The sequence below is a fragment of the Sebastes umbrosus genome, chromosome 15 (assembly GCF_015220745.1).
Source record: "Sebastes umbrosus isolate fSebUmb1 chromosome 15, fSebUmb1.pri, whole genome shotgun sequence".
Classification (NCBI taxonomy): Eukaryota; Metazoa; Chordata; class Actinopteri; order Perciformes; family Sebastidae; genus Sebastes; species Sebastes umbrosus.
In genome coordinates, this window is record NC_051283.1 from 22,845,404 (window position 1) to 22,861,961 (window position 16,558).

The window sequence follows — 16,558 nt, forward strand, 5'->3', positions numbered from 1 at the left end:
ATGTCGTAAAATTTCATGAAAAAAAAGTCATAGTATAATATGTCGAAAAATTTCTTGAAAACAATATCATTGTATAGTATGTTGAAAATTTCCATGAAAGAAGTCATAGTATATTATTTTTAAAAATTTCATGAAAGAAAGTCGTGTCGAAAAATTTCATGAAAAAAAAGTCATAGTAAAGTATGTCGAAAAATGTCATGAAAAAAAGTCATAGTACAGTATGTTGAAGAATTTCATGGAAAAAAAGTCATTGTATAGCATGTTGAAAAATTCCCTGAAAGAAGTCATAGTATATTATTTTTAAAAATTTCATGAAAAAAAAGTCATAGTATGTCAAAAAATGTCATGAAAAAAAAGTCATAGTAAAGTATGTCATAAAATTTCATGAGAAAAGTCATAGTATAGCGTGTCGAAAAATTTCATGAAAAAAAACTAAAATTATAGTATGTCGAAAAATTTCATTAAAAAAGTCATTGTACAGTATGTTGAAGAATTTCATGGAAAAAAAGTCATAGTATAATATGTCGAAAAATTTCTTGAAAACAATATCATTGTATAGTATGTTGAAAATTTCCATGAAAGAAGTCATAGTATATTATTTTTAAAAATTTCATGAAAGAAAGTCGTGTCGAAAAATTTCATGAAAAAAAACAAAAATTACAGTATGTCGAAAAATGTCATGAAAAAAAAGTCATAGTAAAGTATGTCGAAAAATGTCATGAAAAAAAGTCATAGTAAAGTATGTCGAAAAATGTCATGAAAAAAAGTCATAGTACAGTATGTTGAAGAATTTCATGGAAAAAAAGTCATTGTATAGCATGTTGAAAAATTCCCTGAAAGAAGTCATAGTATATTATTTTTAAAAATTTCATGAAAAAAAGTCATAGTATAGTATGTCAACAATTTCATGAAAAAAAGTCATAGTATGTCAAAAAATGTCATGAAAAAAAAGTCATAGTAAAGTATGTCATAAAATTTCATGAGAAAAGTCATAGTATAGCGTGTCGAAAAATTTCATGACAAAAAACTAAAATTATAGTATGTCGAAAAATTTCATTAAAAAAGTCATTGTACAGTATGTTGAAGAATTTCATGGAAAAAAAGTCATAGTATAGTATGTCAAAAAAAATGTCATGAAAAAAGTCATAGTATAATATGTCGAAAAATTGCATGAAAAAAGTCTGTCAACAATTTCATGAAAAAAAAGTGAAATCATGTCGAAAAAGTGATAGTGTAGTATGTCGAAAAATGTCCTAGTATTTCATGCCTTTTTTCGACATACTATACTATGAAGTTTTAACAACTTTTTTGACATACTATACTAGCTGTCTTCGGGGACAAGGAAAAAATCCTATGCGTCACAGAGGCATCACCTTCCAAACCTTTCAGTCTATCTTTGCTCCATCTGTCTGGCTTCCTCTCTGACAACCTGTATCACCAAATGATCTTATCAGCTGTTACTTCAACACAAACTATACAGGTGATCTTTACTGAAATTGAGAATGTGAATTAAGACTGGTCAGCCTATTTGAAGTCCAACCCCCAACTGTAGACATAAGTTTATATGAGCTATTTCAGTGGTCAAATGTAAACATGCAGCTGTTTTCCTGTGCAGGTTTGCACAGTAATGTTGTTAATGAGATAAACTCTGACGTCTTCAGCTAATCCTGCTTGAGAACCAGAGAGGTCATCAGTCAAATCCCCATAAGAGCAGACGGTGCAGAGGTGTTTAGCCTTCATGTACACACACTGAAGTACTGGAAGCAATGAATGGATACTATCAGCTGACTGTGTCTGCAGCAGATACTTGCAGGTGAGTCCAATTGTTTCTTTAAGGCATGTACAGTTCAGTACTTTTACACAGACAGATGTGTAGAAGACTATAAGTTGACTTAAGATGCTAACTGTAAATTTAGGTAGATGGTGTTCAAGAGCTTTTTCTTAAAAATGAAATGAAGGCAACATGAACAAATATTGCTGAAAGCTTATATTACTCTTAGTGGGCATAATTGTTATACTTTGTACTTACAGATAAAAGCCTCACTCCTGGTTCAAAAGGAAAGAAGAGCAACAACGCTGACTTTTGTCCTGGACTTTGAAAAAGTTGAGACATCAGTGTATAAATCCTGTGAGCCGTCACAGAGCCGGGGTTACCCTACCTGCTACACCACACCAACATCCTCGGCACTCTTGAAATGGAATCCATAATGTCGCTAGGTGCTCCTCTGAAGCAGTTCACCAGCTGCATGTCAGGGAAAAGCACCTCCAACAAGAGAAGGCCCAGCCAGTCTGTCCGCAGAAGCAGCTTCACCCGCAGAAAGAGCGTCAGTAGGAGGAGAAGTCTTCCCTGCAACCCCCAGAAAGTCCCGGACTCCTGGCTCAGAATGTACCAGGCTGACCTGAAGAGAGAAAGGTAGGGGAACACATTCATTCACAGTCATCAGCTGTGAAACAGGCATTGTAGTGTCTTTATACAGATATTTTGTCAGTGTTTAATCATTTTTAAAGAAATGTGTTCATACTTTTCTGACAGTGTGATAAATCAAAAAGAAATCCAGTTACTGTCTTGTTATCCTGCTGAGACTCTTGGCATGGACAGAATTGGCTTAATGAGGATAAAGCTGTTCCTCAGAAGAATAAGCTGCTTGCCCATGTGCTGTTCCTAATGTTGCTCTGTTGCTGTTTGCCAAAAGGAAACGACAGCAAGCCATCTTGGCCAAGAAGAACGCAGAGAGGGTGGTCAGAAAAACTCACTTCCGGAGACACCACTGCCTGCCAAGGGTAAGGGAACAATAAAATCAAAAAGTAACGACAACGATTTTTGGTCGTCGGTATATAAATCCAACAATCTTCGCCCCCTCTCTTCCACATGCAGCAGAAAACCTCTGCCAGAAGAGCCCCAGTGAAGGACGAGTCCTTCTTCGGAGCCTTCCAAGGCCTCAGTCTGGACGGACTGATGGGAGGTAGCACTGGATCTCCTGCTATCTCTGTGGCTCCTGCTGGTGGAGGAGATCAGTGCAATGTCATGTGAGACCTAACATTTAAGGACAATTAGACTGTTCAAATGATCCTCGTGCGCAAGAGACTTGACGGACAAAGGGCTCATGGAGGAAAGATTGGAGTTGAAAATAACATGGAAGCTCACACCTTTTATAACCCAAGAAAAGGGGATTTCATTTCTTTAGATTTTTTCCTTTTTAGAACTATTGCTTGTTCTTGATGATGGTTTCGCATTGTACTCTGTATCATCCTTTGTACAATTTCCGTGTCTACTTGTTTTTATGACATATGAAAGTTACAGAGTTGAGCAAATCTCTATTGGTACTGTACGTTAGCCTTGAATAGCTACAATTTGATTGATCCAGTGTTGACACTTCCTGAACTGCTTTCATTTTGTGGAATCATTTGAGACCCAAAGCAGAAACTAAACAGGTAAAATGATTTTATTCAACATAAATAGGTAATTATGTGCAACAAACACCCGTCAGGTGTTTGGTTTTTATTGACAGTATTTTAATGAATACATTTAAGACATGCAGAACGAAGACACTAAATACAAAACCTGCATTTGTACTGTAGACTTAAAATATTTCTGTGTACGGTCCAGAAATATTTTTCTGTTCTGCTCCGATCTCACAGCATATTCCAAGATTTGTGTGTGTAAATCCGGTCAGTATTGGCTTGGTAGTGTCTGTAATTACAACCAGATCCTCAAACTGATACCACATACCTTTTAGCTATCATAATCCATACCTACCTTTTTAACTTTTCTGCAAATGTCATACTCAGCTTTGTAGACCACTGTAAGGTAGGCTTGTTAAGACCATGTTTTATTTAGTTTAAAAAAATAAAGAACAAAAACAATGACGAACCAAATTTTTCTCGTCACTTACAGAAGTGGAAGATGCATCGTTTCTCTTTCTTACATGAGCAAAGTATGATCTCTGGGTCCAGATCACAAATATGTACATTAGAAAACCAAGTACAAAACTACGTTTGTCATGATGAGGGAAGTCTTCGTACGACAAGTATCCCGATGACTGTGATGACGACTTCACAGCTGACCGCAGACGACGAGGTGAGGACACACACAACTGGGTTTGTTTTTATAACAGTGGGTTTAAATCTAAAAGTCCCATTTTTCAGCATCATTCCCTCTGTTCCATCTTGACTTTCGGGGGCTTAAGGAAGGACCGGTTCTTTTTCTCCTTGGTCTTTTTGCCTTTAGCCTGGAAGGTCCTCCAACTGTCCACACGCCCGTCTCTCGTTTCCTGACAAATGTGTTACAAAAAATGGTCATTTAAGAAATGCCAAAAGTAAATCATGTTTCCATTTAGTAAGTTACCATAGTCATAGAGGAACGCACCTCAAAGTTTTTCTGCCACTCTCTGTCCCGCTTTGCTTTCTCTGCTGTCTCAATTTCTTCCTCTCGTGCCCTTTTCCTGGGTGATTAAGAGCAAATAAACTTGAATTACCACCTTGTAATTGTATGTCTCTGCCAACCAGTCAAGTTGCAGATTAAATCCATTGTCCAAAATGTCATCACTTCAACAGAGATGTCTAATAGGATAAAGTGATAAATTGTCATATTTAGCATGTGAATTCTTGAGTTATGGCCAAAAACATGTTTCCTGAGGTCACAGTGACGTTGACCTTTGACCTCCAAAATCTTCAGTTCATCCTTGAGTCCAAGTTTGTGCCAAATTTGAAGAAAATCCTCAAGGCGTTTCTGAGATAACGCGTTCATGAGAATTGGAAGCACCTGAGGTCACAGTGACCTTGATCTTTGACCTCCAAAATCTAATCAGTTCATCCTTGAGTCCAAGTGGACGTTTGTGCAAAATTTGAAGAAATTCCATCCAGGTGTTCCCGAGACATCGTGTACATGAGAATGGTACGTACATACGGACAAACCGAAAACATAAAAGGCATAAAAATCACAACATTCTGAATGAATGCTTTTCTGTTCCAATGTGAAATATGTGATAACATTTAGATCAGATATTAGAATCACAATCATTACTTGATTTGGACATTTAAATAAAGAGGTGAAGCCAGGTTACCATCTTTTACATCATCAACCAGGTTGTAAACGTAATTTTTTACACGGCTTTGGTCGAAAAATCGATTCTGATTGGTCAATCACAGCGTTCTACGGTCTGTTATTTCTTTATAGAAGACCGTTGCTATGTATAGCAGACTGTTGCTATGGGCACGGTTCTGATGTCGGACTCTGGAGGACCATTTTTGTGTCAAATTATTGATTTCTTAAGTAAGTAGACGTGCAATAAGCTGGATAATGTCGGAGTCCACTGCATCGCCCTGTCGGGGTTTATTTCACAACAATGACCTGCTCGTGTGTCACTTACCTTTCGTGCATGTCCTTTGCTTCCCTTTCCTTCCTCTTGATTTCGAGCTCTGCGAACAGCTTCATGGTCTGTTTGTACACGGCTTGCTTAAACTGGAAAAGGACAAGTCAAGTCATGCATAACCCATATTCGGTAACATGGTAAATATTTGCTATATTAACATTGTGAAAATCCTGTTTGTCTAACATCATCAAACTGATAAAAAGACAATGCATTTCATCACAATTTATGTTTTGACAGCTATAACCAATTGCATGTACAATAACACCAAATACCATCTTGACAGAAATTATGACTAATAGAGCTCTTTTTTAAAAATGATATCTTCCTTCCCTTTCACACCGTCCCAAGTATGTTTTTCTATAACTTTGACTCACCATTTCAGGGTCGTCCTCCTCCACCTCCTGCGGCTTCCCATCCTTCTTCAACTGTTTCCTTTTCTCCTTTACCTGTTGGGAAATAACATGTTAAACAAATACAGATCAAGAGAGTTGAGTAACATTGATATCTGAACGGTAAGGGAATGTGTTGAACACTCACGTTATGCTCCACATATTCCTGTCCTGCATGGATCACATCTAAGGCTCTCTTCCTCTGTTCTGGTTCCAATAGGAGTTTGTATGCCTTGTCCACAGCTAGAGCGGCGAGACATTCAGGTGTAATTATACTCTTTTTCTATCTACTGACAGCAAATGACGAAGCTGAATGTCCTATTTGACAGTGTTTGTTGACATCATACAAAACAGACAGTGTATAATTACAACATAAACGTAATCAGTGATGTAAGGAATTTACCTTCAAAGGCTTTCTGTGATCGGTCTTGATCATCCTGATTTTTGTCTGGATGGACCAAAATGGACAACTGCAACGTTAAAGAGACCAAATGTTAGTAATTAAGAAACAAAAAAACATTATGGCGTTATCACCACATCCACAAGCAAGTCACGTCATCACAGAGGAGATCGTTGATTTTTGCTTACCGCCCGAAATCTTTTCTTCAACTCATCATCTGTTGCCTCTGGATCAATTTGCAGCACCTGGAGATTGTGTGAACATTGGTAGGTTCATTCAACATAGGTATCTTGTACAAAGTGTCAATATAAGATCTTTATTATGCTGGATTCAAAGTGTTATGAGAGTAATGGTGGCTTATACTCTGATGAGTATGACAACAGCAGATTTGTCAGCCTATTGTAATTAAAATTCACCCAAGAGATCAACATGAGGTTATTCTTTTGCCGTTTTTTGACCTGTTGAGTTCCTCCCTTTTTCTCCGATTCTGTTTTTGGAAAATATGTATGTGATGTAAGAGAAAACAAAAATTTGCATTAGAAATTTCTGACCAATTGAACCCTTCAGGATAGAATTTACTACAGGACTTTTTTTTGGAGAAATGTGATTTAGTGACTACCTTCTCTGAGTTCAGTAATTATTTATATAATTTATATTATTCTTTTTTTTCCCTCTCTCTCTTTTATTCTTTTAGTATTATGTTTTCTGAGTTTCCTATATTTACCATATGTCCTGATACATTGGTGAATGCATAGTACGAATGGAGTCATGCCTGTTTTGGTAACTGTATATCAGTATGATGTCTAATGTTTTATCATATTGTCACACATTGTAATTAATGATTTCTACAATTAAGAAATGTGGGGGGGAAAAAAGACCAATTAAAATGTGCAGTGTGTAGGATCTGGCAGTATCTAGTGGTGAGGTTGCAGATTGAAACCAACTGAAGCCTCTCTGCGTGCCAAAAGTGTAGGGGAACTATGATGGCTGTCTCAAAAATGCAAAAAGGCCCTGTCTAGAGCCAGTTGTTGTAAGAGCAGCGTAGGTCATTTGGAGACGAGACAGTGCTTAGATGTGTGTGTATGTGGGAAGTGAGTGGTGAAGCAAGAGAGAGAGAGAGAGAGAGAGAGAGAGAGAGAGAGAGAGAGAGAGAGAGAGAGAGAGAGCGGCGGCGGCGACGGGAACGAGTAACGTTATCGACTCCGGCCCAAGCAGGAAAAAGTTAACAGAGTTCGGTTTGTCCATTCTGGGCTACTGTAGAAACATGGTGGTGCAACATGGCAAACTCAGTCAAGAGGACCCGCTCTCTATGTAGATGTACATAGGCTAACGTAACGGCTAATTCTAAGGTAACGAAAACAGCAATTCATATTTTCAGGTGATTATACACTAAAGAAAGCATACTTATTAACAGGGTTGTGCCGATCTGACTTCTTCAGTCCCGATATCGATAGAGATACCTGGGCTTTGGGTATTGGCTGATACCGAGTACCAATTCAATACCCGTGTTTAATTAACAAGCTGTATGCCTCACTGTGTGGAAGTGACTGGGATCATTATTTTACGTATAAGGCAACACCAGGCTTGACATAAACATTGCTATCCTAAAATGTGACCAATAAATACATAGATATAAATTGATTTAATTGTTCTTTATTATTAAAAGAATAAAATCGTACACCAACAACTTGGCAAAAAAATCTTCAAAATTAACATGAATTTGAATTCAAGTGTAAACCTTTTTAATGCAGCAACAAATTGGTCAAAACTTAAACAGGAATTAAAATGACAGTATATAAACATAAAGTTGAATTGAATGGATCGGCCCCATTGTTACCGATATCCGATCCAGCTATTTGAACCGGTATCGACCCGATATCCGATCCAGTATTGGTTTCAATTAGGGATGTCACGAGAACCGATACTTCCGTACCAAGTCGATGCCAACATTTTTAAAAACGTGACGGTACTCTTTTTCTACAGTACCGAAGGTACCGTACGATGCCTGTAATGGTCATTGGTAGTGATGTGACAGTGAGGAAAATTTTCCCACCGGTTAATAAACTTGTGACAACACCGGTGTTACCGATTACACTGGACATTTTACAAGAAAGATGACGGTCAATATGTGCAGAGCGCTGACTCTGATCTTTACTGTCGGGTGGCGGTGTGTCTGGCCTCTCCGGTAGAGCTTTTGCTGCGGGGGTCTACCTGGCGCCGGTGCTCCGTGCACACCGGCTGTGACAGCTCCATCTAACCTCATTAACATTATGGTTCCCTTATAGCATTGGGATTAAACGTGAAATATTGCCAAATAGGTGTGTTTGCTTTTCGCTTCCACAATAAATCCTCTGCCTTCTGCTCCTACTACTCTGAGCTGACGGACCAGATGCATTCATGGTCAGTATGTAGCGTCCGTCTTCTGACTGATAACATGCCGCTGATACACCAAAATAGGTCAATTATTTGTATTTATTACTTAAAGGCTACATGCCTCTGTTTTTTGTAATGTTCAAATGTATTTAATAAAAGAATGCGTGTTGAATTACATGGGATTTATTGTTGTTTTGTTTTTTTACCGTGGTATCGAATTGGTATCGAGAATCGTGGAGATTCACTGGTATTGGTATCGACTACTAGATTTCTGGTATCGTGCCATCCCTAGTTTCAATTCATTTTATTTTAATTCATTACATTTATCAATCATGCTAGTCATTTATTAAATAAAGAATATTTTAAAAACATTTTTTATAACTTTCGAGATGTGGTGCTTGTTTTCTCCCACATTTCACATCATTATAAATCAATACTTGAGGATCACTTTTACTTACTTTTAGGTCTAGTAGCTTGATGATTGACATTTATAATCTGACACTTTAATTAATACAAACACATCAATGATTAAAGTTATTTAACTTCATCAGTGGGTACACTTACCTCAAAGGGATTTAGATTGAAGTAGGATGCCCCCGGTCTGAGCAGTCTCTCGATCTGTTGCTTGGAGGTTAACACAGAGTCTCTCTTCTCAATCTGCTTCACCTGTTAAAAAAAAAAAGCATAATGACCATGAAAACTAAATAATAAAATACAACCAAAGTCTGCAACATCCATCTGAAGCTGACGCTCTCTAATGATGTTCTCAATATTACATTAATCTGGTGATGGAGGAGTACAGCCAACATTCAGGAGTGAAATGATTGTTCAATACAATTTATTACCCAAGTAAATGTGTTTGTTTATGCATATTTATTTATTTTATTTTTATATTCACTTTGGACCTAGTGATATTTAAGTTCTAAACTGCACAACTTTTACTTGGGTCCTCATAATGGAAGTCATCAAGTCGTCTGTAAATTTTGTGCAGCAACATCATGGAGTTCATTATGAGGTTCAGTAGTGGATCCTACAAATGATTTAACATGTTCTTGTCTTAACATGTCTTCTGGGTGATATTTAAATTAAATGTATGGATCTAAAAAACAATAATTTAACTTGTCGGGATGTATTCGTTCAATCGCAAATTAATCTGCTCTGTAAAGTTTAATTAGATAGCATGAGTGCAGTCTTCTTGTGCATGGTAACACACCTATTATCCTGCATTTTTCTCCCATGAAACGAAAATAACATGAGCCATGCTCACGTCTAAGCGGAAGTTGATGATTAACATGTTTCTTATTGCAAACTTAGCTTGAAATGGAGGATGGGCATGTACACCTATAGTGGATGGGTCACTGTAAACTGTGGTCTACTTGTTCACTGTGCTTGTCCATTCCTGCATAATTGTGATGAAAGGTGGATACAAAGTGGTTTAAGACCAGTTCTGAATTGCAGGAGCAGGGATTGCATTTTTGAAAAAATTCTGATTGAATTTTGTAGTTTAATACAATTTTTAGATAGCATGAGTGCAGTCTTATTGTGCATGATAACACACCTATTATCCTGCATCTTTCTCCCATGAAACGAAAACAACATGAGCCATGGATACAAGTGGTTTAAGACCAGTCGAGAATTGCAGGAGCAATAAGGATTGCAAGTTTTAAAATTCTGGAAATGTGATGAAAACAGGAGGTTGTTCTGCATCTCTTTCTGGGAGAGTCTGACCTCATTCATTTTTATAACTGATATGTGACTGGTCTGCACTGCGATTGAAAAGAGCTGCTAGATAGAAGACTTAACAGCACCAGCCTTGAGAGTAATTAATAGTGATCGAACTGGATTAAGTGACTTATGGTGGTTGAGAACTTTAAAAATAGACAAAAATTGCAGGGATTGCAAGTTTTTAAAATTCTGATTGAATTTTGTAGTTTAATAAAAAAAAAATTTTTTAGGGAATCTTTCTTAAATTGATTTCTGAGCAGCTCTGTTGTTCTTCTGGGTGATCTCTGAATTAAATATGTAGACACAATAAGATGACATAATAATGGTAGGATGTATTCGTTCAATCGCAAATTAATCTGCTCTGTAAAGTTTTAATTAGATAGCATGAGTGCAGTCTTCTTGTGCATGATAACACACCTATTATCCTGCATCTTTCTCCCATGAAATGAAAATAACTGTGCTTGTCCCTTCCTGCATAACTGTGATGTAAGGTGGATACAAAGTGGTTTAAGACTGTCACAAAAAAGCAAGGTTTGCAAGTTTTAAAATTCTGTAAATGTGATGAAAACAGGAGGCTGTTGTGCATCTTTTTCTGGGAGTCTGACCTCATTCATTTGTATAACAGATATGATGTGACTGGTAGATAAAACTGAAAGAGCTGCTAGATAGAAGACTTAACAGCACCAGCCCTGAGAATAATCAAGGTTAATATAAAGTTTAATTAGACAGCATGAGTGTAGTCTTTATTGTGCATGATAACACACCTATTATCCTGCATTTTTACAAGTGGTTTAAGAACAGGCCTGATTTGCAGGAGCAAAGGATTTCAAGTTTTAAAATTCTGGAAATATAGCGCGAGTGCAGTCTTCTTGTGCATGATAACACAGCTATTATGCAAGTTTTAAAATTCTGGAAATGTGATGAAAACAGGAGGTTGTTGTGCATCTTTTTCTGGGAGTCTGACCTCATTCATTTGTATAACAGATATGATGTGACTGGTAGATAAAACTGAAAGAGCTGCTAGATAGAAGACTTAACAGCATCCTGCCTTGAGAATAATCAGGTTAATATAAAGTTTAATTAGACAGCATGAGTGCAGTCTTTATTGTGCATGATAACACACCTATTATCCTGCATTTTTACAAGTGGTTTAAGACCAGTCCTGAATTGCAGGAGCAATAAGGATTGCAAGTTTTAAAATTCTGGAAATGTGATGAAAACAGGAGGTTATTCTGCACTTCTGACCTCATTCATTTGTATAACTGATATGACTGGTCAACGCGTTGATACACTGAAAGAAGCTGATAGATAAGAAGACTTATCACTTAGCACTGTAAAGTTTAATTTGACAACATAATTGCAGTCTTATTGTGCATGATAACACACCAAAGGTGGATACAAAGTCGTTTAAGACTGTCCTGAATTGCAGGAGCAAAGGATTGCAAGTTTTAAAAATCTGGAAATGTGATGAAAACAGGAGGTTTGTCTGCATCTCTTTCTGGGAGTCTGACCTCATTCATTTTTATAACTATGATATGATGTGACTGGTCTGCACTGAGATTGAAAGAGCTGCTAGATAGAAGACTTAACAGTAATCTAATCTGTAAAGTTTAATTTGACAACATAATTGCAGTCTTATTGTACATGATAACACACCTATTATCCTGCATTTTTACAAGTGGTTTAAGACCAGTCCTGAATTGCAGGAGCAATAAGGATTGCAAGTTTTAAAATTCTTTAAATGTGATGAAAACAGGAGGTTGTTCTGCATCTCTTTCTGTGAGAGTCTGACCTCATTCATTTGTATAACTGATATGATGTGACTAGTAGATAACACTGAAGAGCTGCTACATAGAAGACTTAACAGCACCAGCCCTGAGAATAATGAAATTTAATTAGATAGCATGAGTGCAGTCTTCTTGTGCATGATAACACACCTATTATGCAAGTTTTAAAATTCTGTAAATGTGATGAAAACAGGAGGTTGTTGTGCATCTTTTTCTGGGAGTCTGACCTCATTCATTTGTATAACAGATATGATGTGACTGGTAGATAAAACTGAAAGAGCTGCTAGATAGAAGACTTAACAGCATCCTGCCTTGAGAATAATCAAGGTTAATATAAAGTTTAATTAGACAGCATGAGTGCAGTCTTTATTGTGCATGATAACACACCTATTATCCTGCATTTTTACAAGTGGTTTAAGACCAGGCCTGAATTGCAGGAGCAAAGGATTGCAAGTTTTAAAATTCTGGAAATGTGATGAAAACAGGAGGTTATTCTGCACTTCTGACCTCATTCATTTGTATAACTGATATGACTGGTCAACGCGTTGATACACTGAAAGAAGCTAATAGATAAGAAGACTTAACAGCTTTATATATGACAACATAATTGCAGTCTTATTGTGCATGATAACACACCAAAGGTGGATACAAAGTCGTTTAAGACTGTCCTGAATTGCAGGAGCAAAGGATTGCAAGTTTTAAAAATCTGGAAATGTGATGAAAACAGGAGGTTTGTCTGCATCTTTTTCTGGGAGTCTGACCTCATTCATTTTTATAACTATGATATGATGTGACTGGTCTGCACTGAGATTGAAAGAGCTGCTAGATAGAAGACTTAACAGTAATCTGCTCTGTAAAGTTTAATTTGACAACATAATTGCAGTCTTATTGTGCATGATAACACACCTATTATCCTGCATTTTTACAAGTGGTTTAAGACCAGTCCTGAATTGCAGGAGCAATAAGGATTGCAAGTTTTAAAGTTCTTTAAATGTGATGAAAACAGGAGGTTGTTCTGCATCTCTTTCTGTGAGAGTCTGACCTCATTCATTTGTATAACAGATATGATGTGACTAGTAGATAACACTGAAGAGCTGCTACATAGAAGACTTGAACAGCACGAGCCCTGAGAATAATGAAATTTAATTAGATAGCATGAGTGCAGTCTTCTTGTGCATGATAACACACCTATTATGCAAGTTTTAAAATTCTGTAAATGTGATGAAAACAGGAGGTTGTTGTGCATCTTTTTCTGGGAGTCTGACCTCATTCATTTGTATAACTGATATGATGTGACTAGTAGATAACACTGAAGAGCTGCTACATAGAAGACTTGAACAGCACGAGCCCTGAGAATAAATAGCATTAATAGTGATCCAACTGTGTGGATTAAGTGACTTAAAAATAGCCGAGCTTTAGGTGGTGTCCTGATATCACCAGAGAGACACCAGAGAGACACCAGAGAGACACCAGAGAGACACCAGAGAGACACCAGAGACTCTGAACCATCTCAGTGAACGTTAGTTAGCTGCTCTCATCGTTAGCTGATGTTCATGTCTGAGGCCTAATAATGTGGTAAACTACAGAACCGGCGAGTAGTTAACGTCAGCCGAGGCACGCAGAGAGACCGACACTTTCACAACACGTAAAGTCACATAAGTTGTTTCGTACCTCCGTGTAAAAGTTTTGAAATAATTCATCCGACACATTCGTGGTGGAAGGTTCTCCTCCGGCGGCCGCCATCTTGCTCCTGATTTACATGTGACGTAGGAGCGTCACGTGACCATGCCGTTTATTTAATGCAAATAAAATAATTCAGTTTATCAGCGAGGCGCGCGCTCTTTATATTATGCGATAAAATATTTTATGAATACATTTTTTTACGTCAATAATATTTAATCAATTGAAAAGAAAATGAGACGTATGTATTTATTCTCAATAAATAAAAAATAAAAAATAGCATGTCTTATTTTGAAAAGTCAAGAACTTCCGCTTAGAGGTGGCTCATGTTATTTTCGTTTCATGAGAAAAATGATAAGCGTGTTATCACGCACAATAAGACTGCACTCGTGCTCTTTATAAATACATTTACGTAAATATTATTTAATCATCGAGTTAAACTAGAATTCATAAAAAAAAGATGCTGTGTTATAATGGCTGTAAAAAAATAAAAAAATAATAAAAAAAATTACTTAAACTATCAGTACGGCTAACGTGAAACGTAATTTGGAAGAAAATAAAACGAATGCTTGTTTATTTATTTATTTGTTGTCAATAAATACTAATAAAAACAAAATAGCATGCCTTATTTTGAAAAGTCAAGAACTTCCGCTTAGAGGTGGCTCATTTATTTTCGTTTCATGAGAAAAATGATAAGCGTGTTATCACGCACAATAAGACTGCACTCGTGCTCTTTATAAATACATTTACGTAAATATTATTTAATCATCCAGTTAAACTGGAATTCATAAAAAAAGATGCTGTGTTATAATGGCTGTAAAAAATAAATTAAAATAAAATAAAATAAATTACTTAAACTATCAGTACGGATAACGTGAAACGTAATTTGGACGAAAATAAAACGAATGCTTGTTTATTTATTTATTCTCAATAAAAAATAAGAATAAAAAAAATATCATGTCTTATTTTGAAAAGTCAAGAACTTCCGCTTAGACGTGAGCATGTTATTTTCGTTTCATGGGAGAAAAATGATAAGCGTGTTATCACGCACAATAAGACTGCACTCGTGCCCTTTATATAACAAAATCTTTATGAATACATTTATTTACGTCAATTATATTTAATCACCGAGTTAAACTGGAATAAAAAAAAAAAGACGCTATGTTATAATTGCTGTAAAAAATAAATTAAAATAAAATAAATAAAAATTACTTAATCAGTACGGATAACGTGAAACGTAATTTGGAAGAAAATGAAACGAATGCTTGTTTATTTATTTATTTGTTCTCAATAAATAATAATCAAAAAAATAGCATGTCTTATTTTGAAAAGTCAAGAACTTCCGCTTAGACGTGAGCATGTTATTTTCGTCTCATGGGAGAAAAATGATAAGCGTGTTATCATGCACAATAAGACTGCACTCGTGCTCTTTATATAACAAAATATTTATGAATACATTTATTTACGTCAATTATATTTAATCACCGAGTTAAACTGGAATTAAAAAAAAGACGCTATGTTATAATGGCTGTAAAAAATAAATTTAAATAAAATAAAATAAATAAAAATTACTTAATCAGTACGGATAACGTGAAACGTAATTTGGAAGAAAATAAAACGAATGCTTGTTTATTTATTTATTTGTTCTCAATAAATAATAATAAAAAAAATAGCAATGTCTTATTTTGAAAAGTCAACAACTTCCGGTTAAAGGTGAGCATGGCTCATGTTATTTTCGTTTCATGGGAGAAAAATGATAAGCGTGTTATCATGCACAATAAGACTGCACTCGTGCTCTTTATAAATACATTTACGTAAATATTATTTAATCATCGAGTTAAACTAGAATTAATAAAAAAAGACGCTATGTTATAATGGCTGTAAAAAATAAATTAAAATAAAATAAAATAAATAAAAATTACTTAAACTATCAGTACGGATAATGTGAAACGTAATTTGGAAGAAAATAAAACGAATGCTTGTTTATTTATTTATTTGTTCTCAATAAATAATAAAAAAAAATAGCATGTCTTATTTTGAAAAGTCAAAAACTTCCGCTTAGAGGTGAGCATGGCTCATGTTATTTTCGTTTCATGGGAGAAAAATGATAAGCGTGTTGTCACGCACAATAAGACTGCACTCGTGCTCTATATAAATACATTTACGTAAATATTATTTAATCATCGAGTTAAACTGGAATTCATAAAAAAAAGACGCTGCGTTATAATGGCTATAAAAAATAAAAAATAAATACAAAAAATAGAAATTACATAAACTATCAGTACGGATAACGTGAAACATAATTTGGAAGAAAATAAAACGAATGCTTGTTTATTTATTTATTTGTTGTCAATAAATAATAAAAAAAAAATAGCATGTCTTATTTTGAAAAGTCAAGAACTTCCGCTTAGAGGTGAGTATGGCTCACGTTATTTTCGTTTCATGGGAGAAAAATGATAAGCGTGTTATCACGCACAATAAGACTGCACTCGTGCTCTTTATAAATACATTTACGTAAATATTATTTAATCATAGAGTTAAACTGGAATTCATAAAAAAAGACACTGTGTTATAATGGCTATAAAAAATAAATAAAAATAAAATAAACTATTAGTACGGATAACGTGAAACGTAATTTGGAAGAAAATAAGGCATATGCCTATTTATTTTATTTGTTCTCAATAAATAATTAGAAAAAAAATAAATAGCATGCCTTATTTTGAAAAGTCAGGAACTTCCGCTTACTTTCGTTTCATGGAAGAAAAATGATAAGCGTGGTATCATGCACAATAAGACTGCACTCGTGCTCTTTATACAACAAAATCTTTATGA

General features: G+C 35.6%; 2 protein-coding genes across 2 annotated transcripts; one reads left to right on the forward strand and one right to left on the reverse strand.

Annotated features, from left to right (window-relative positions):
* The first annotated feature begins 1,210 nt into the window (after positions 1 to 1,210).
* si:ch211-81a5.8 (uncharacterized protein LOC560648 homolog) lies at positions 1,211 to 3,876 on the forward strand. The gene is made up of 4 exons (XM_037795245.1): positions 1,211 to 1,813; positions 2,032 to 2,413; positions 2,694 to 2,781; positions 2,876 to 3,876. The coding sequence occupies exons 2-4, from the start codon at positions 2,196 to 2,198 to the stop codon at positions 3,029 to 3,031; spliced, it is 462 nt and encodes a 153-aa protein (XP_037651173.1). The 5' UTR covers positions 1,211 to 1,813; positions 2,032 to 2,195; the 3' UTR covers positions 3,032 to 3,876.
* Positions 3,805 to 13,838, reverse strand: dnajc8 (DnaJ (Hsp40) homolog, subfamily C, member 8). The gene is made up of 9 exons (XM_037795244.1): positions 13,718 to 13,838; positions 9,099 to 9,200; positions 6,350 to 6,406; positions 6,165 to 6,231; positions 5,910 to 6,004; positions 5,747 to 5,818; positions 5,370 to 5,461; positions 4,367 to 4,442; positions 3,805 to 4,271 (listed from the first exon to the last, which is right to left on the reverse strand). Exons 1-9 carry the CDS (start codon positions 13,787 to 13,789, stop codon positions 4,149 to 4,151), a joined length of 756 nt encoding a protein of 251 aa, XP_037651172.1. The 5' UTR covers positions 13,790 to 13,838; the 3' UTR covers positions 3,805 to 4,148.
* Between the last annotated feature and the right edge of the window lie 2,720 nt (positions 13,839 to 16,558).